The sequence below is a fragment of the Schistocerca serialis genome, chromosome 4, assembly GCF_023864345.2.
Source record: "Schistocerca serialis cubense isolate TAMUIC-IGC-003099 chromosome 4, iqSchSeri2.2, whole genome shotgun sequence".
Classification (NCBI taxonomy): domain Eukaryota; kingdom Metazoa; phylum Arthropoda; class Insecta; order Orthoptera; family Acrididae; genus Schistocerca; species Schistocerca serialis.
The window spans coordinates 123,154,945-123,177,249 of record NC_064641.1 but is presented as its reverse complement, the minus strand read 5'-3'; the positions used below and the strand labels follow the sequence as shown (position 1 = coordinate 123,177,249).

General features: G+C 42.7%; 1 protein-coding gene across 1 annotated transcript in view; it reads left to right on the top strand.

The window, feature by feature from the left end:
- The window catches only part of LOC126474311 (proton-coupled amino acid transporter-like protein CG1139), a 70,226-nt gene that overhangs the window by 19,337 nt on the left and 28,584 nt on the right, over window positions 1-22,305 (top strand). The window contains exons 4-5 of the mRNA XM_050101777.1: window positions 2,415-2,536; window positions 17,904-17,988. Of these exons, the coding sequence (XP_049957734.1) occupies window positions 2,415-2,536; window positions 17,904-17,988 (207 nt within the window). The remainder of the gene's footprint in view (window positions 1-2,414; window positions 2,537-17,903; window positions 17,989-22,305) is intronic.

Sequence of the window (22,305 nt, the reverse complement as noted above, 5' to 3'; positions counted from 1 at the left end):
GGAAATTGACGGAAGCTACAGTCCCGATACATTTGCCTACCAGAAAGGATAACAATATGGTAAAATATAATAACATGGCAAACAATGATAACAATGATGCATTCATGCACACATGAATTCAGTCCACACTGCTTAACACTCATAGGCAACACAGCTACTACAATGAAATCTACTGTGGACCTGATAAAATCTGCTATATTACTGCAGTGGCTGAAAGATTTTCGTGAATGATTGTATGTCGAAAGAAGTTTCAAAATACTGGTTGGGACGCTGCACTTTACAACAAGATGAATTTAGCTGGACTGTTTCCGTGGCCATCAAGTTTTTAGTGGAAACTCTGTGGCACTTTTGCAACTCGTCACACAGGGCAATGAATTTCTTTTTCCTTTGTTGATATATTGCCACTGCGGTTACGACAGTCCGTGCTATTCTTGCAGATGTCACGTTTTCACATCACTGAATTGCCAGCCAGTACTATTCCTCAACACTTTTACAATAAGCAAAGTCATTGCCTAACCGGTGTAGTTCTCTCACAGACATTATAAAAATGTTTTCATACTTTTGTTTCTCTCACTACGAAGTCTATTTCGTTACTGTTCAACTTTACATAACATGCATCCCCAAAATAATAAACTTACCAACTACAAATGGTTCAAATAGCTCTGAGCACCATGGGACTTAACTTCTGAGGTCATCAGTCCCCTAGAACTTAGAACTAGTTAAACATAACTAACCTAAGGACATCACACACATCCACGCCCGCGGCAGGATTCGAACCTGCGACCGTAGCGGTCGCGTGGTTCAAGACTGTAGCGCCTAGAACCGCTCGGCCGGCCTTTGCAACTACAACTGTACTCACAAAGAAAAGGAAAACATTTACACAAGCACTTTCGTAGCCCTCTATACCCAGTCCGCAATGCAGGAGATGACACGGCGACTGGACGACGTCCCTTGGTCCCTCAACGTTTGCACGAGAAGCTGCTATGTGTATGAAATGCCCGTGATTACTTGATTAGAATTTGATAGATGAAAGGAAAGAAAATTATATATTACCGTGTATGTTTTTGTATGTATGTATGTGTGTGTGTGTATTTTAAACGTGTATTGTAGTATAGCATTTACTGTGCTATTACAAAGCCTGCTCCCGTACCTTCCGATGGGGTCGACGCTACCTGACGCTACCGATACCACTACAAACAAGTTCTTCTCTCTGAACTTAAGATACCTTTCCAATTTGACACCCTGTTATCACTAATAAGCAATGTGTTTTCCAGTCAAACCTTGTCAAAACGGCTTTCTTTCAATATTCAGTGTGGAAACAACATCTTAGAAGGCTCTCGTCGCCATAGCCTGTTAACATGACGGTTTTTTGGGTATGGTACCGCGCCATATTGTAAAACAAACGTTTCAGGCACGCTTCGTATGAAATTCTGCGCCCACTGTAACCATACCCGAAAAGTTGTTTCATCAGCCGTAGTTGTAAGTATTTTATTACTTTAATATTTTATAAATCAACTGAAGAGCTCCATTTCTACTGACGCCAGCCTACAGTCGACCTGAAGTGCGTGGGATTGAAATAAATTGTTCAAATGGCTCTAAGCACTATGGTACTTAAGGAATTAAACTACATTGCTGTTGTGTACCGATGCAGTCCCCTCATTGCCGGCCGGGGTGGCCGAGCGGTTCTAGACGCTACAGTCTGGAACCGCGCGACCGCTACGGTCGCAGGTTCGAATCCTGCCTCGGGCATGGATGTGTGTGATGTCCTTAGGTTAGTTAGGCTTAAGTAGTTCTAATTTCTGAGTTCTAAGAGACTGATGACTGCAGCAGTTAAGTCCCATAGTGCTCAGAGGCATTTGAACCAATTGCCGTCATTGTTGTTGTGGTCCACAGACGAAAGACTGGTTTGATGCAGCTCTCTACGCTACTCTATGCGAGCCTCTTCATCTCCGAGAAACTACTGCAACCCACATCCGTTTGAACCTGCGTTCTGTATATCTTTTGGTCTGTCTGTACTATTTTTACTCCTCCCCCCACACCCACTTCTTTCCAATGCTTTGTGTCCTGTGAACTGATCAGTTCTTTTAATCAAGCTATGCCACAAATTTATTTTCTCCCCAACTGTTTCATTAGTTATACAATCTACCCATCTAATGTTCAGGGTTCTTCTGTAATACAATATTTCCATATTTCTATTCCCTTCTTGTCTAAATTATATATAGCCCATATTTCGTTTCCATCCAAAGCTACAATCCAGACAAATACATTCAGAAAAGACTTCTGAATAGTTAAATATGTGTTCGGTGTTAACAAAATGATGTTCTCTAGAAACGAATTTCCCACCATTGCCCTTGTCAGAAACTACAATAGAGGTAGGAAATACTGTTGTCGTAACTCAGCGCGTTGGTGTGCAGGTGGACTGCTCGCAGCGGCTGTGCCGGCGGCTGAAGGTGCCCTCGATGGACTACCCGACCACGGCGTCCGCCGCCTTCACCTCGGGGCCGGAGCGGCTGCGGTCCCTCGCGCCGGTAGCCAGGTATGCCGCCGGCACCGACTGGTTCCATAATCCAGTAGTTAGCATCCCCTCATCTAAGCTGCTGTCAGACTAGTAGGACTGATGACATTTTTAAAAATAGCGGGAATTCGATATATTGGTATTCAAGAAAATGTTATTATCAACCGCCATCGACATATCGAGGGAAAGTACCGCTATATCGATATGTCGGTATATATAAGAGAAAGCTATCGAAGCACGGGCCTATAAAAATATCGGCTGCACCTTGTAAATACAGTACCGGTTTTAGAGCTGCATATTGAAGTATTGATTCATTATTAGATAGTCTGTAACTCAACAAGCTAGCAGCCTATTTATCTCCCTTAGAGCAAGAACTGAAAGAGAAACGAAAGAAATGGGCCAAATAGGTCTGAGCACAATGGGACTCAACTACTGTGGTCATAAGTCCCCTAGAACTTAGAACTACTTAAACATAACTAACCTAAGGACATCACACACATCCATGCCCGAGGCAGGATTCGAACCTGCGACCGTAGCGGTCACGCGGTTCCAGATTGTAGCACCTACAACCGCATGGCCACTCTGGCCGGCACAAAGGGAAACGATGCGCGTTCATGCTTGGCTATAACCACTTTGCTAACAATGGTAACTGCGTGTGAGTCGCACAATAAAAGTTGTCCGATGGGTCAGTCGTTCAGTTTCGTCACATATCGGATTTGCCCGGAACACTCCATGTAGATTTCCCTGATTTTACATTTCTGTAAACGCGCAGATTACGTCCCACTTACGCGATCGCCGCAGAGAACAGTCTTGTCGTTTACATTTTCGTGCGTCAGTTTCAGATACTGTTTTTGAAGAACGCCGATGTGAAGAAATAGCGCACTATTTGCGTTAAAAATTGTTTTCTTAACGCAACTGGTGTGCTAGTTCTTCACGTCGGAAATCTTGTTATTCCATTCACATTGCCACCCTCCAGTGCAATCGGACTTCTTCTTTCTGCCACCTATACTTGCTTCACACATACAAAGAGAATGACTGGACGTGATGGGACCCCAAAAAGTAGCAAGACCTCTACACACAGTGAAAGTAAAATTATGTTCTACTACAATTTCAAAAGAACAGTTTCAAATATTTGCCGGAAATCGCGAAAGAAATACAATATAAGATAAAAATTTTGGCACTAGATGTCGACATATCGACATGGAATTAAAGGTATCGTCGGTAATATTTACTGGGAAACATAACAATGTAGAAATATTTTATCAACAGCCTACTGCCTAGTGCGCAGACCAGAGCCCTGCACAGTTGCTGCTTACACAGTGTTTTAATATTTACGTTTACGCAGTGTGCCCCGTTCGGCTGTTCTGAAGCAAGGAAGGAATATTTGGTTTAACGTCCCGTCGATATCGAGGTCATTAGAGACAAACCACGTGTCCGGATTGTGCCAAGGATGGGGAAGGCCTTGACCCTTAAGAGCAAACATTCTGGGATTTACCTGGAGCGAATTTGGGAAATTACGTAAAACCTAGATCTAGATGGCTGGACGCGGGTACGAACCGTCGTCCTCCCGGATGCGTGTCCTCGACGCTCGGGCACCGCACAGTCACGCCTACTGCTGCGGTGCCCCAGGGCTTGAGCTAGCCAGGCAGTGTCAAACTGGGCAAGAGCTACACCTCAGCTGTCACCAAAAATACGTCACATTCGAACCGCATGTGGCAGTTCACTCCATACCAGAGTATCACCAGAGCGCCGATGTTGCACTACTGGCCATTAAAATCGCTACGCCAAGAAGAAATGCAGATGATATCGGGTATTCATTGGAGAAATATATTATACTAGAACTGAGAAGTGATTACGTTTTCACGCATTTTGGGTGCATAGATCCTGAGAAATCAGTACCCAGGACAACCACCACTAGCCGTAATAACGGCCTTGATACGCCTGGGCATTGAGTCAAACAGAGCTTTGATGGCGTGTACAGGTATAGCTGCCCATGCAGCTTCAACACGATACCACATCTCATCAAAAGTAGTGACTGGCGTATTGTAACGATCCAGTTGCTCGGCCACCATTGACCAGACGTTTTCAGTTGGTGAGAGATTTGGAGAATGTGCTGGCCAGGGCAGCAGTCGAACATTTTCTGTATCCAGAAAGGCCCGTACGGCACCTGCAACACACGGTCGTGCATTATCCTGTTGAAATGTAGGATTTCGCTGGGATCGAATAAGGGGTAGAGCCACTGGTCGTAACACATCTGAAATGTAACGTCCACTGTTCAAAGTGTCGTCAATGCGAACAAGAGGTGACCGAGACGTATAACCAATGGCACCCCATACAATCACGCTGGTTGATACCCCAGTATGGCGATGACGAAAACACGCTTCCAATTTGCGTTCACCGCGATGTCACCAAACACGGATGCTACCATCATGATGCTGTAAACAGAACCTGCATTCATCCGAAAAAATGACGTTTTGCTATTCGTGCATCCAGGTTCGTCGTTGAGTACACCATCGCAGGCGCCCCTGTCTGTGATGCAGCGTCCAGGGTAATCTCCGAGCTGATAGTCCATGCTGCTGCAAACAACATCGAACTTTTCGTGCAGATGGTTGTTGTCTTGGAAACGTCCCCATCTGTTGACTCAGGGATCGGGACGTGGCTGCACGATCCGTTACAGGCATACGGATAAGGTGCCTGTCATCTCGACTGATAGTGATACGAGGCCGTTGGGATCCAGCACGGCGTTCCGTATTACTCTCCTGAACCCACCGATTCCATATTCTGCTAACACTCATTGGATCTCGACCAACGCGAGCAGCTATATCGCGATACGATAAACCGCAATCGCGATAGGCTACAATCCGACCTTTATCAATGTCGAAAACGTTATGGTACGCATTTCTCCTCCTTACACGAGGCATCACAACGTGTCACCAGGCAACGCACATCAACTGCTGTCTGTGTATGAGAAATCGGTTGGAAACTTTCCTCATGTCAGCACGTCGTATGTGTGCCACCGGCTCCAACCTTGTGTGAATGCTATGAAAAGCTTATCATTTGCATATCACAGCATCTTCTTCCTGCCGGTTAAATTCCACGTCTGTAGCACATCATCTTCGTAGTGTAGCAATTTTAATGGGCAGTGGTGTACAAACGCCACACATAAGAATAATTTAAAATAACAGTGGTTGCATCCTATGGCAACAGTTATTTACTCCGCAATGACAAATCAACCCGTTTGTTTAGGGATAGCGTGTGTTTTTGGTAATCAAAACGACCTCGGTTCCGCGTTCGAATGCCTCAGCTGCTTAAATTTTGAATAAAATTCATCAGCAGTGGGGGCCGAAGACTTCCGGCAAAAGAGGTCAGCCTCATTCTGCCAACAGCCCTGCCAAAGAGGGCCCGGAAGCCAATGGGGTGGGAAAGCGTCCACAAAATGTTGAAGAATCAACTCTGATCAACGACATGAGGATGCAGAACACAATGCATTAAAGACACATGACGTGTGTCCATAGTACATGTGGTCTGTAATTTAAAAAGTGTCCTGGTGATCTCTCCATTGGCCAAAGATTCCGGACTACTCCCCCATACGGATATCTGGGAATGGACTGCCAAGGAGGAGGTGACCGTGAGAAAAAGATTGAATTACTAGCGACAGGGTAACATTCTACGTGTCGGGGCGTGGAATGTCAGAAGTTTGAATGTGGTTTGGAAGTTTGAAAATCTGAAAAGGGAAACGCAAAGTCTCAATCTAGATGTAAGCGTCAGTGACGTGAAAAGGAAAGAAGACAAGGAAAGCTGATAAGACGACTAGAGTAATATCAGCATCAGCAGAAAACGGTTTAACGGAGCTAGGATTCGTTATGAATAGGACATTGCACAAAAGCGTGTAATCAGATTAATAACTGAAGCCAGCCCAATATCACCTTGCAGACATTTATTTAAGGAACTCGCGATATTCATAGTATCTTCGCAATACATATATTCACTTGTGAATTTTGTCATTAATAACCCATCCCACTTCAAAAATAACAGCGAGGTGCAAAGCTACAACACTAGAAGAATGGATGATCTTCGCTATTCTGTAATAAATTTCACTTTGGCACAGAAAGGGGTGATTTACGCTGCCACAAGTATCTTTGGTCATTTGCCAAATAGTATTAAAAGTCTGACAGATAGCCAACCAACATTTAAAAGCAATTAAAAGTATTTCTGAATGACAACTCATTCTAGTCAGTAGGTGAATTCTTAGATATGAAGTAGTAACTGTAAAAAAAAAAAAAAAAAAAAAAAAAAAAAAATTACTTTTTTGTGCAAAGAAAAATTATGTTAAAGTGACAGGTTCCACATCATTAAGAAATGTTGTATCCATGATCTAAGGAGCAAGGATTAATGTATGTATGTACGTATGTATGAGAGTGCGTTACTGGGAACAGTTCAATGACAGGGTTGTTCTCATCAGAATCGATAGCAAACTCTCACTGAAAACAATAGTTCAGGTATATATGCCGACATCGCAAGCATAGAATAAGTATACGAGGATACTGAACGGGTAATTCAGTACGTAAAGGAGTACGAAAATCTAATAGTCATGAGGGACTGGAATGCAGTTGTAGTGCAAGGAGTAGAAGAAAATGTTACAGAAGAATATGGTTTGGGACGAGGAATGAGAGAGGAAAAAGGCTGATTGAGTGATTTCAAATAGTAATAGCTAATACTCTGTTCAACAATCACAACAGGAGGACGTGCACTTACAAAAGGCCGGCAGAGACAGGAAGATTTCAGTTAGATTACATCTGGGTCTGGCAGAAATTCCGAAATCAGATACTGGATTGTAAGGCGAACCCAGGAGCAGATGTAGACTCAGATCACAATGTAGTAGTGATGAAGAGTAGGCTGAAGTTTAAGAAGTTAGTCAGGAAGAATCAATAGGTAAAGAAATGAGATACAAAAGTACTAAAGAATGAAGAGACACCCTTGAACTTCTCTAAGGGTATAGCTACTGCAATAATGAATAATTCAGTAGGCAGTTCAATTGAAGAGAAATAGATTTCTCTAAAAAGGGCAATCACACAAGTTGGAGAGAAAAACGTAGGTACAACGAAGTTAACTACGAAGGAACCGTGGGTAACAGAAGAAATACTTCAGTTGATTGTCGAAGGAAGGAAGTATAAAAATGTTCAGGGAAATTCAGGAATACGGAAATACAAGTCACTTCGGAATGAAATAAACAGGAACTGCAGGGAATCTAAGGCGACATGGCTACATGAAAAATGTAAAGAAATCGATAAAAAAGGTGATTATAGGAAGGACTGATTGAGCACACAGAAAAGTCAAAACAATTTTCAATGAAATTTAAAATTAGAGCGGTGACATCAAGAGTGCAATGTGAAATCCAGTGTTAAATGTAGAGGAGACATCGGATAGATAAGAGAATAGTGTACATTGTGAGTTTTCAAGCGGAGGAGACCTCATCTGATGACATGATCGAAGAAGAATAGGGAAGAGAAAAGTCATCAAGTATTAGAATCAGAATTTAGTAGAGCTCTGAGAGACTTAAAATCAAATAAGGCAGAAGGGATGGATAACGTTCCATCGGAATTTCTAAGATCATTGGGGGAAATAGCATGAAAACAATTATTATCGTTGATGTTTAGAATATATGAGACTGGCAATGCAGCATCATACTTTCTGAAAAATATCATCCACGCACTTCCGAAGACTGCAAGAGCTGACAAATGCGAGGTTTATCGCACCATCACAATAACAGCTCATGCGTCCAAGTTGCTGACAAGAACAATCTATAGGAGAATGGAAAAGGAAACTAAGGACCTGTTCGATGACGATCAGCTTTGGGTTAGGAAAGGTAAAGGTACCAGAGAGGCCATTCTGACGTTACGGTGGGTAATGGAAACAGGACTAAAGAAAGGTCAAGACATGTTCACAGGATTTGTCGACCTGGAAGAAGAGTTCGACTATGTAAAATGGTGCAAGGTGTTCGAAATTCTGAGAAAAATTGGGGTAAGTTATAGGGAGACACGGGTAATAAACAAGTTGTACAAGAAGCAAAAGCCGCGCGGAATGGCCGCGCGGTTTGAGGCATCCTTCACGGACTGCGTGGTGCCTCCCGCCGGAGGTTCGAGTCCTCACTTGGGCATGGGTGTGTGTGTTGTTCCTAGAATAAGTTAGTTTAAGTAGTGTGTAAGTCTAAGAACCTATGGCCTAAGCAGTTTGGTCCCACAGCAATTCACACACATTTTGAACAAGAAGTAAAGGGGAACAACAAGAGTGGAAGATGAAGAACAAATTGCAAGATTAAAAAAGGTGTAAGATAGGTTTGTAGTCGTTCGCTCCTATTGTTCAGTCTACACATCAAAGAAGCAATGGCGAAATAAAATGATGGTTCAAAAGTGGAATTAAAATTCGAAGTGAAAGAATATCAATGATAAGATTCGGTAATGACATTGGCATCGTCAGTGAAAGCGAAGAAGGATTACGAGGTCTGTTGGACGGAATAAGTAGTATAATGTGTACAGAATTTGGAGTAAGAGTTTACTGAAGAAAGACGAAAGTGATGAGAAGCAGCAGACATGAGAACAGTGAGGAATTTAACATCGGGGTTAGTGATGACGAAGAAGACGAAATTAAGGAATCTGCTACCTAGGGAGCGAAATAACACATAAAGGACGGAGCAAAGAGGACATAAAAAGCAGACTATAACTGGGAAAAAAGCCATTCCTGACCAAGAGAAGTTTGTTAGCAATCAAACATTAGCCTTAACTTGAGGAAGAATTTCTGAGAAAGTATAATTGTAGCACAGCATTGAGGCATGAGGCATGGACTGTGAGAAAACGGGAGCAGAAGAAAATCTAAGCATTTGAGATGTGGTGATACAGAAGAATGTTGAAAATTAGGTTGATTCTTAAGATAAGGGATGAGGAGGTTCTCCGCAGAATCGGCGAGGTAAGGAGTATGTGGAAAACACTCACAAGAAGAAGGGACAAGATGATGGGACAGGTTTTAAGACGTTAGGGAATAACTTTCATGGTACTAGAGGGAGTTGTGGAGGGTGCAAGCAACAGAGGAAGACACAAATTGCGACACATCTAGCAAAAAATTGAGGACTTAGATTGATAGTTTGTCACAGGAGAGGAATCTGTGGCGGACTACATCAAGCCCCTGATGACCCCCCCCCCCCACCCAAGAAAAAAAATTAAATTAAAAATAAAAATAAATCAAGTCCTGGTAGCCGGCCGGGATGGCCGAGCGTTTCTGCGCTACAGTCTGGAACCGCGCGACCGCTACGGTCGCAGGTTCGAATCCTGCCTCGGGCATGGATGTGTGTGATGTCCTTAGGTTAGTTAGGTTTAAGTAGTTCTAAGTTCTAGGGGACTGATGACCTCAGGAGTTAAGTCCCTTAGTGCTCAGAGCCATTTGAACCATTTGAACCAAGTCCTGGTAAATATAACGCAAGTATAATAAAGCTGAGTTGAAACATGCAAGAAGCAGTACTGTTAACGGGAGCCCAATTAAAAAAATCAAGGAAAGTTACAGAATCCATTAGGACGACTTACAATATTCACATAATAAAAATCTTAAAACAGGACATACTCAGTGAGCAAGATTAGACCAGCAGTGTCACTCAAATATTTTCTCTTCATCCAGCCTGGTACTCAAAGTAATAAATGACAAGTTTAAACCTAAGGCAAAAAACTTGACAAAAACCAATGACAAAAACAAATTAATGGGCGTAAATAGTTTAACGGGAAGGATATAAAATGTAGAATGGCGAAGGCAAGAAAAGCATTTAAGGAGAAAAGTAATTAGTTTACATCGAATATAGGTTTAAGTGTCAGGAAGTCGTTTCTGAAAGTATTTGTATTGAGTGAAGCCGTGTATGGAAGTGAAACATTGACGATAAACAGGATAGACAAGAAAAGAATAAAAGATTTTGAGATGTGGTGCCACAGAAGAATGCTGATGATTAGATATGTAGGTCACGTAACTAATGAGGTACTGAATAAAATAGGGGAGAAGAGGAATTTGTGGCACAACTTGACTAGAAGAAGGGATCTGTTGGTAGGACACGTCCAGTTGCATCACGGGATCACCAATTTAGTGATGGAGGGAAGCATGGGGGAGGGGGGGGGGGGGTTAAAAATCGTAGACGCAGACCAAGATATGAATGCAGTTAGCAGATTGAGAAGGATGTAGGTTGCAGTAGTTACTCGGAGACGAAGAGGCGTGCACAGGATAGACTAGCATGGAGAGCTGTATCAAACCAGTCTCTGGACTGAAGATCACAACAACAACAAACAGATTAACATGAAACAAATAAATAATGAAGTCTTTTCAAGTCTGTCTTAACCAGTAATAAGCAACAAGGAAAAAAAGAAACTGTCATTCGTTGGAGAGAGGAGTCCGGTAGAAAACACTAAATACAGTGAATTGTGTGTTTAAGTCTGCTGCCGGCACAAGAGCTCAGAAACAGTCAATGTTCTGAAACGTGCTCACCAAGTTTAGTTCAAATTGTTCAAATGGCTCTGAGCACCATGGGACTTAACATCTGAGGTCATCAGTCCCCTAGAACTTAGAACTACTTAAACCGAACTAACCTAAGGACATCACAAACATCCATGCCCGAGGCAGGATTCGAAAATGCGACCGTAGCGGTCGCGCTTTTCCAGACTGAAGCGCCTAGAACCGCTCTGCCACACAGACCGGCGAAGTTTAGTTCATTTTGACTGAACAGGGGCTGTCCCGAGTAACAACTGGTACACCAATCTTTCTTTGGCAGTGGCCCGCGACCTGACGATCCCTTCGCTCCGTCTATAGCTGTTCCCTTCGCCTCCTGTCGGTATGCTCGCATATGCGCAGATGCCATCGTGCAACCGGCCACGATCTGCTCTGGAGGCGCCCACCCAGCTTCATCCATTCAGAGTGGAGTCCGCGCTCTTGTTGTTGGCTGCACCCTTCCTTCTTGACTGCCTGGCAAAACTCCACCACGCCAGCCTGGAACGTCAGTAAAAGTCTTGGAAGTCGCTGTGTACGTCTTCTCGGGCGCCACCAAAGAAGCTATTGCTGGGTAACAGTCGAAGAGCATAACCACGCACAACTTTGGTAAAAGCTGACACGGCTCAGCGAAAACGTGAAGGGGTTGCGAAGTGCTTGATCTACAACATAGCGATCCTCCCTTGTGGTGGTCAGGAGTGGTCTACAAAGACCTTGACGAAGAGTTGACGTAGAGTGTGTCTGCCCTCACGTCCCCATGCAGTCCAACACCGGACCTCCAGCACGTCCCAATGCCCCATTAATGTGGGAATTGATCGAATGCACCAGCTGACCAAACGGAGCCCAGCGATGTGAATATTTTCAAATCCTGTCAGGTGCTGATAACGCTGACTCATACGAGTACGTGGCATCTCCGTGATTTCACGATGACCATTCAACATCTGACACTGATCACGCCCGTTTACTCCCCACCAGGCCTGTTAACAACATTGATTCACACTGGTGGCTGTTCTACCTGTCACAGATAAGTGTAACTCTAAACGCTTACATATCCATCGATGGTGTGTAGCTGTTACCTTGACATTGAGCAATGTCTTCTGGGAGTTTAATATTTTTTTATCAGGCAGTGTAAGTTGAAACGTAGCTAAATTCTATTCACTAAGAATTTATATTCTTAATTACTCCAAACCAAATAAGAGTTTGTTTTTTATTTCAGATACCTTTAATAGGGACACCATCACGAATGATTAATATAATATCCAGTTCCTTAATTTCTCTATATTTGTGATAGAAATCAAAAGTGTAACACCACGAAACACAGGTCTGACAGTATTCAACCTTTGTGGATGTTTTCACCGCGTATTTTTTTTTTTTTTTTGTGGTCTTCATGCTACTGTATCCTGTGCAAGCCTCTTCACCTCCGAGTAACTACTGCAACCTGCATCTTTCTGAATCTGCTTACTGTATTCATCTCTTTATCTCCCCCCAAACTTTCCTCCAATACTAAGTTAGTGATCCCTTGGTGCCTCAGAATGTGTCCTATCAACCGATCCCTTCTTTTGGTCAAGTTGTACCACAAATTTCTTATCCCCTCAATTCCGTTCAGTGCCTCCAAGTTAGTTACGTGATTGACCCATCTAATCTTCAACATTCTTCTGTAGCACCCATTTCAAAAGCTTCTATTCTCTTCTTGTCTACATCTTGTCTCTTCTTGTCTATCGTCCGTGTCTCACTTCCATACGTGGCTACACTCCAAGCAAATACTTTCAGAAAGACTTCCTTACACTTAAACCTATATTCGATGTTAACAAATGTCTCTTCTACAGAAACGCTTTTCCTGCCATTGCCAGTCTACATTTTATAACCACTCTACATCGATCATTATCAGGTATTTTGCTACCCAAATAACAAATCAAATGGCTCTGAGCACTATGGGACTCAACATCTGAGGTCATCAGTTCCCTAGAACTTAGAACTATTTAAACCTAACTAACCTAAGGACATCACACACATTCATGCCGAGGCAGGATTCGAACCTGCGACCTTAGCGGTCGCGCAGTTCCAGACTGTAGCGCCTAGAACCGCTCATCCACACCGCCCGGCCCCAAATAACAAAACTCGTCTAGTACATTAAATGTCTCATTTCCTAAGCTGATTCCCTTAGCATCACCTTATTTTATTCGATTACATCTCATTATCGTCGTTTTGCTTTTGTTGACTTTCATCTTATATCCTTCTTTCAAGACGCTGTCCATTCCGTTCAGCTGCCGTCTCTGACAGAATTGCAATGTCATCGGCGAACTTCAGTTTTTAATTCTCCTCCCTGAACTTTAATTCCTACCCTAATTTTTTCTTTTATTTCTTTTACGGCTTGTTCAGTGTACAGACTGAATAACTTCGGGGACAGGCTTCAACCTGTTCACTTCCTTTTCAACCATTTCGTCCGTTTCATGCTCTTAGATTCATATAACTGCCGATTGGTTACTCTATCAGAAAAAATTGCAAACGTGTGCCCCATTTCCAATAAACAGCAGTTGGCTGTATCGTTTGTTGAACAATTTTTCCCTCGGCGTTAAGGAGTACTTTGTTTCCCGTTGATGTAGAAATCGTGCCCTATTGACACAATCAGGATGCCGAAACGCTATTTTCGTGAACTGAGGTTCAAGGATATTTGTCAATTTTGATACAGCTCATGTTTCAGAAGCTAAAACATTCTTCTCTACTGGATTCTTACTAAATTGTGAATTTTATTGAGCAGTTTCAAAAGTCAGACTATATATTACAGTAGTAACTTTCGACATGGATCCATTATATGGCGGCATTATTCCTGAGAAAATGACATACATCAGTCTTGGACTACAACAATTGTTTTATGTAAGGAATTACGTATTAAAGGCATTTCTGATCATAAGTTTAATCCTCTGATGAAATGCAACAATCTGAAACCGTTATATCTGAGAGTTTGTTATAAAGTGTTATACATTACGAACTTATACGCTTAGAAATCGATGGAAAGCCGTGAAGCATCTGATAAAATGGATTATACTGGGAAGCTCATCTTTTACCTGAAGCAAACCTGATGCCATTGGCAGCCAATTATTTTACTGCATGGAGACATGTTTTAGCACTATTAATCTGTTTTTCTGTATCACTTTAAGTTGTTATAACTTCTCGCTGATATCTTGCTTTGCGAAAATCAGATTTTAAAACTGTCCTGCTACTGTGTAGACGTCTGGTAAATGGTAGTGATGGAGAATGCTCGAAATGAAGTTTTTCAAGCAGTATTTACTTTTCTTGTTTTTCGTTTATTCCCTTCATCTAATTTAAGATATCCGTGTTGTGCTTATGTCGTAATAACAGCACAGCAGGATGATTTAAAATGTTTGGGAACAATACTTATCCCTCCACCTGGGGCTTAGGAGCACCAGCTGATATTACACGTTCCTCCCACAGACGTGACCTATCTTCTGTAAGTTACTATAAATAACTTCTTTTTTTCGTGGAAGGTGGCAGCCTTGCGGGTGTTATAGCGCCTGAGGCCAGACGACCCCTTCGACAGCCCTTTCGTGGGGTTGCGGCACTACTCAGGTGAATGGATTTCGAAGTGTCTCACACGCGCATTTTTAACATGAAACGTCCCCTTAGAAAAATTATGACTGTGTTTAAACTGACACACAATATTTTTAACGCAACGGAATCTGACTTTCAATAATCCCTACAAAAGAATGGCCCTGACTAACATTAACTTATACCTTTCACAAATCATTTACCTCACAAAAATCTTCGTTACTCCAACTACTGCAATACAGCGAGCGCCACTACTGCCAGCTAAATAAAAGATTTAAACTACTGATGGCACTAACTACTGATAGGCATAGTTAGCAAATGAAAGATTTTGATAGAGATCAAACAATGTATTTACCTTACTAGTGTCCAGAAGTCATAATATATATAGCAGTTCATGACATCCATTCTTACAAATGTACTGTTTCTGATGGACACACGTCCAGATCACCCGATCTCAAAAATCCGCCATCTCACTTCCCCACAGCCACCACTGCTGGCGGCTCACCTGCAACTGCGCAACGCTACGCGTTGTTAACATCCAGCTGCCCAACACTACAATGGCAGACAACAATGCAAACTAGCCACAGACTGCACACAGCACAGCCAGTGATTATCATACACAGCGCTACGTGGCGTTACCAATAAGAAAACCTAAACAGCCTACTTTCAACCTGCTCAAAAATCACGTGGGTGGCGCCAAGGGTATTACCTAACTGGGTTGTCTTCGAGGACCCTTTGCTGTGTTATTCGCGCACATGTTAATGTGGTACTTCTCTGTGATCAAGCTGCAGGAGGCATGAAAGAGGAATGAAAAAGTATAGACATTCTTTCCTGCTTCGGGGAACACTTTTAAATGTCATCGAATGGCTCTGAACGGCCCTCAGTTGTTCCAATCTGTATACCAGAGCAAAAACTACGGTCGCACTGCGTTCTTAAAGAATCAGATCGCGTTCAGTGGGATTACAGCCTCACAATGTTTTTGGAGAAGAGTTGAATCGTCCGAGGACTGTCAACAGTGTTGATCGTTGTCAAGAACGTCGGCCTCTTGCGCATCGCACATGCAACCATGTCCAAAGGAACACTGCATCGTACTCCTTCACAACACAACCGCAGCTACACTACTGGCCATTAAGATTGCTACACCACGAAGATGACGTGCTACAGACGCGAAATTTAAACGACAAGAAGGAGATGCTGTGATATGCAAATAATTAGCTTTTCAGAGCATTCAACACGGTTGGCGTCTGTGGCGACACCTACAACCTGCTGACATGAGGAAAGTTCGCAACCGATTTCTCATACACAAACAGCAGATGACCGGCGTTGCCTGGTCAAACGTTGTTGTGATGCCTCGCGTAAGGAGGAGAAATGCGTACCATCACGTTTCCGACTTTGATAAAGGTCGGATTGTAGCCTATCGGATTGCGGTTTATCGTATCGCTACATTGCTGCTCGCGTTGGTCGAGATCCCATGACTGTTAGCAGAATATGGAATCGGTGGGTTCAGGAGGGTAATAGGGAACGCTGTGCTGGATCCCAACGGCCACGTATCACTAGCAGTCGAGACGACAGGCATCTTATCCGCATGGCTGTAACGGATCGTGCAGCCACGTCTCGATCCCTGAGTCAACAGATGGGGACATGGGGACGCTTGCAAGACAACAACCATCTGCACGAACAGTTCGACGACGTTTGTAGCAGCATGAACTATCAGCTCGGAGACCGTGGCTGCGGTTATCCTTGACGCTGCATCGCAGACAGGAGCGCCTGCGATGGTGTACTCAACGACGAACCTGGGTGCACGAATGGCAAAACGTCATTTTTTCGGATGAATCCAAGTTCTGTTTACAGCATCAAGATGGTCGCATCTGATTGAGTGTGCAAAAAAGTTTGACAACGATATCCGGAAGAGAACTGCCGTTCAACATGTCTTTTCTATAGGAACGTCCAAAAGTCGGGCACATTTTTGAGAACGTCTCGAAAAGTATAGTACATAGAACATCCTTTGATGCAATTCATCACATATGTCTTTGATTGGAGAAAGTGGGCATTAGTCGGGCAAAGGAGTGTTCTGGGCTCTATCGTGTGCAACGTCATTTTTAGGAAGTAAGTATCTTCCACATTAGAGGGCACACAACCGCACAGCAGGCAATGTTCATCCATGTTGGTCGCATGACACCTCATATACACTAAGGATTCAGCTAGAGCAATGTCGTGCAGTCTACGTCTTATACGAAATTTCTTTTTAACCATGAAATACCAGATGGCTCTTGTCTCTATCCCGAAATATATTTGGTGAATCACTTGCCACGTCTGAGCCCACGGGATTCCTGAGTGGCGTTTCTCAAGCACATCCCCAGTATGATTCCTTATCAGCAGGCCGTACACATCACACGTCTTAAGCGCCCTGGTGCGGGGGATATTTGTGTGCACAGAGCTATAACCGAGGCAGAATATTTTGATGTGTGAGAACGCAGGCGCAATGTGGGCCTATGCAGTAGGGGACAGGCGGAGCAGAGGCACCAATTCGTCAATGAGGAAACCAGTGAAACTATGTCGACGATGGGTCCTCATCTTGAGCATGGTGTTGATATAAAGAGATGCCGTGCGTGCACGAACGTTGATAAGTGGTGTAGAGGTTGAGAGCATCGTATCGTATCTTTAAGAGAATGTTACTAACGAAGTATCCAAAGGCCGCCTACATCAGCTGTGTCGCAACTGATGTCAACATTGGGATCTATGCCAGATGTGGTATCTGGGACGCCATATGGGTGTTAATTAATGGGACCCTTTAGACCATGTTTAACGCTCATAGGAGGTGGCTTCCATCACTCGTGCCGAGAGCTTATAAAAGCTATATACAGTTCAGCGCCGTTGTACGGCGGACGTCTCTCATAAATACTACTCCTCTTTTGAATTAGAGATGCTGTCAGACAATTAACGTCTTAAAAATAAACTGAAATAATTTCTTCTCAACAGTTTCTTTTGCATAGATGAATTTCTGAGTGGATAGTATGTATGTGGTTGGGTTTCATTTATCAAATTTTCTGAGAGAATGAATCTTTTTTGTGATCTTACTGGCACGTTAGACCTCATAATTAGTGGCGAAAATATAAACCACGAGAATGCAACGAAGTTAACTTGTCGTTAGTTAACAGCATTCGCTGACCAGGTCTGTAATAAACGGCGGACAGGGAACGTTTATAGCGCATTTGTTCTAAAATGTTTGTTTTCAACACGGATTATCTGTAGACGGACAGCAAAGTGGAGGAATTGTACAGAGACTGACTGGTGCTCTCCTCTTCCGCAGCTGGTTCGTGAGCGCCGGCCTGTTCGCCACCTACTACAGCAGCATCACCATCTACATCATCTTCATCGCCGCCACACTCAAGCAGGTCAGCTGCCGCTTGCACTGAAGAACAATTGTGTCTTGCTGCCATTTCACCCACAGACGTATTACAGGTGCAGCGGACGTAATATTTAGAGCAGCTCTACATGACACTGTGCGGTACTACGGTAGTGGTTGGATCACGTCACGCCTTTCAACAGTTCCCATTCAGTCAAACAGGGAACCTACATTTGAAGATCAGTAGAAAACATCGGCGACATTGATCTCTAAGGTGGCAAGAATTCTGCACTGTAACCTCTGTGCTGTTAGTATGAAGAACTTTGATCAAAGTCACAGGTTCCTGTCGTCATTATTTTACTCTTTCGATAAAAACTGGTACGAAGTTAAAGTAATATATTTAATTGCAGATGAAGAATTATGCATTAATTTTTGCAAAAACAGACATAATGTCTGACAGGATAGTCGCAATCAGTAATTTTACAATGTTGCTTATAATCCGACTTGATTGCAAAATGTTTATTCATATGACCGGTTTCGGTTCTTCTAGAACCATCTTCAGATCTGTAACAATAATAGTATCATTATCGTTACAGATCTGAAGATGGTTCTAGAAGAACCGAAACCGGTCATATGAATAAACATTTTGCAATCAAGACGGATTATAAGTAACATTGCATTAATTTTTTACAGTGAAAAAGAATATACACATGCTGACCCAGGACACAGCTTTTCGTTAATATAAAACTTGATTTTACAATTTATATCACAAGTTACTGGACATGGTTCACTAGTGCACTGAAAAAATTTGACTTCTGACTTCAAGTATAATTAGACCTACATCTCTGGTTCTTTCCCTTTTTTATATATCCTAATAAATTACTTTTACTTCTAATTAATTATCCAAACTGCAAACCTACAAGCCAGTTCAGATAATATTGCTTCTTGTTCTTGTTCTTCATCTCCTTATTCTTCAAGTAAACACGATTTCATACCGACTTACTGAATCATTGTCTTCATGAATATCTTGATAGACGTTTTACGATCTTCTTCTTGTAGCAGTCTCTGCAATTAGAAGACTGTTGTACTATGCATGGTGTAGTGATAAAACGAAGTTTAGTGAATCGATCATGTCCTCCGTCTTTTGCTTTGTAACTTGGATAGCTGTTACTGACCAACACTGACTATTGAGTTTAGTGTATTTCCTTTTTTCATCTTCATAAATGTATCACATTGAATTCCACCAAACCACTTAGAGTGAGTTTGAACCGCATTTTAAAAGACATGCCTTTTAGTACCTTATCCATCGAATTTTTAACCAGTGTACTCCATGATCACCAACAGTTTGTTTCCTGTTTGTAATCTGCTGTTCTAATGATTTTTCATTTATAAAGTTTTCTCTTTCCATTATACTGACTTCAGATTTTGGGGGTTTGCGTTTTGCGGATTTTACAGTAATGAATCAGTCCTCCCTGCCATAGCTAGAATGCATCTTACTTGGAGTTTCATCTATTAGACCGAAGTCAGTATTATCCGGTAAAAATGAATGGCTCAATATCATAAATTTGTGGTCAGTCATTCATCTGAATTTCTGCATCATTGACTGGTTTTAGCACGGTCAGAGCCATGTTAACGTTTTGAGTCTGTTCAGAATACACATATGAGTAAAGAGTGATACGTTTGTGGCTAAATTCGTACATTTTCAATGTGTTCTGACACAGATGGCTATTTCTTAAGAATCTGTACCTCCTTCTGTTTCATCATACGTAAGGCGGTGGATTGAATGACGCAATAAATGCCAACATTGTATGTTCAAATGTTCAAATGTGTGTGAAATCTTATGGGACTTAACTGCTAAGGTCATCAGTCCCTAAGCTGACACACTACTTAACCTATATTATCCTAACGACAAACACACACACCCATGCCCCAGGGAGGACTCCAACCGCTGCCGGGACCAGCCGCACAGTCCATGGCTGCAGCGCCTTAGACCGCCCAACATTGTATACCTAAATATTTCTTTCGTAGTATGTTGTACATGCAGATAGTTTAGGGAAAAGCAAAACGTTCCGAAAATCAAATGTGGCGATACGCATTTAATTGCATGTGTGGTTTCCCTACAAAGTTTCTGTAATGTGCTTTTTAACATGACGTGATTAGCAATACCTCAGTCCGGACGCGCTATTGTCTCAGAACATCAAGGAACTACTAAGACCTGTAGATTGAATATTGCCCTAAGCATGGCGTTCGCAATTACTCTGAAGAATTATTGATATTTGAACCCAAATATCTTGTTACACCGATTATCAATTTTTTGTACTTGATCCATTTTTGCTCTCACGCCTTCACATTTCAGTGAGACAAAGAGTTTCGATCGATCTGTATGTGATAAAGCAATACTTACTACCTCTGGTTATGAACCGATGATATTGTGTTTTCTTCAAAAATCACGTATGTGAATGGGATCTCTCCCTCTCTCTTTTTCTCTCTCTAACACACACACGAACACAAACACACACACACACACACACACACACACACACACACACACACACTTGCTCAGATTGAGAGATAAAGGTACAGTGAGGGTATAAACAGAAAGAAAATTGGTGAGAAGTAGGGGGGAAAGAAAAGATGAGAGGGATTGAGGGAGAAAAGCAAGAAACTCAAAAAAACAGAAAGATAGGAAGAGACACACAAAGGCACCAAATGAGAACGCAAATAGACCCAAGAAAGCCTTAGAAGTGGACTGATATTGGTGGTGGGGGAAAGCAGATAGGTGGGGAAGGGGGGTGGAGTGAAAGAGGTAGATGGAGTAAGAGGGAGCTCTAAAACAGATAGGAGGAGACAAATGTATTCTCACCCTGTGCTCCAAGCATGAGAACTCCTCATAGTAAAACTGATGAGATGGCTCACGAACGATACAGAATCGAAATCCTGTTGATTCATGGCGATGACTTTCGCGTCCTCCGACATCAGAAAGAGATTCCTTGCGCAAAAAATGGCTCTGAGCACTATGGGACTTAACATCTGTGGTCATCAGTCCCCTAGAACTTAGAACTACTTAAACCTAACTAACCTAAGGACATCACACACATCCATGCCCGAGGCAGGATTCGAACCTGCGACCGTAGCAGTCGCACGGTTCCGTACCGAGCGCCTAGAACCGTGAGACCACCGCGGCCGGCATTCCTTGCGCAACAGCAGTACAAAAATGACTGAGACGAAATTTCTGCGCGTACATGTTTCCAGCTGAAAAGGGATATCCAAAAAACGGTGGTTTGGGAACACTGTAAACATGTGGACAAGAAGTACCTAGATTCAATTCGGCCCAACAACACGGTCCAGAGTATTCACCGAGTAGAGTGTTGTATTACAATGCTTGCGGTGTGCTGTTCTAGATGCAGGCATGTCTTTCTTTTATTTGCTGATATTAGGAGAGGGTTGTTTTTGGTGTTTCTCTACTGTGGGGAAGAGCTGGAACTAGGGAGTGGGAAGTAACAAATGACGATGAACTCAAAAGCATGGAGTAGGATAGCGCATCGTCCGACACCTGTGTCGATACTCAAAAAATATGATTTTAAAAGTGGATTCACTTCTTTATAAGTATCACGTAGTTGGAAGGATTTTGTACAAGACCAAATGTAATTTCTCATTCACGTTAAGGAGCCAGGTGTCGTACCGTGAAGACTAAAAGTGACAAATGTCAACAAATATATCGCATCAGGAATCACACTATCCACGTCGAGTGTCCTAACCCTACATTCCACCTGCTGCTCTACCTGACCATCGCTACTGTAGCCGTCTTCAGTGAAGGTACACTGCTAGTCAAAACTATCCAAATGCCCATTAGTGGACATTTGTGGATCCTTCTCCCTTATGACGGCTTGAACCCTGCTGAAAACACTTTCAAAGGGGTATCTGAATATCTGTGGAGCAATCGCAGCCCATTCTTCCTCAACAGCATAAATCAGAGAAGTTAGTGATGCCACAGTTGAGTCTGGTGCGAAATCGACGTTATACCTCTTCTCAAAATTGTCCCACTGGGTTCAGGTGGGAACTCTGGGCAGGTCAGTCCGTTTCAGAAATGTTGTTTCCCACTAACCATTGCCTCACAGATACTGCTTTATGTCATACTGATACAAACTATCATCGTTCTCGAACTATTCGTCTACAACACAGTGCATGATACTATAAAATGTGTAGGTTTCCTTCCACATTTGGTGCTTTCTTAAGCGTGACAGGGGAACCATACCTTCACCATAAATACACCCACATAGCCAAAAGCCATGTCCTTCATACCTCACTCTTGGTATCACACATGATGACAGGTTACGTTCTCAAAGCATTTACCAAACCCAAATTG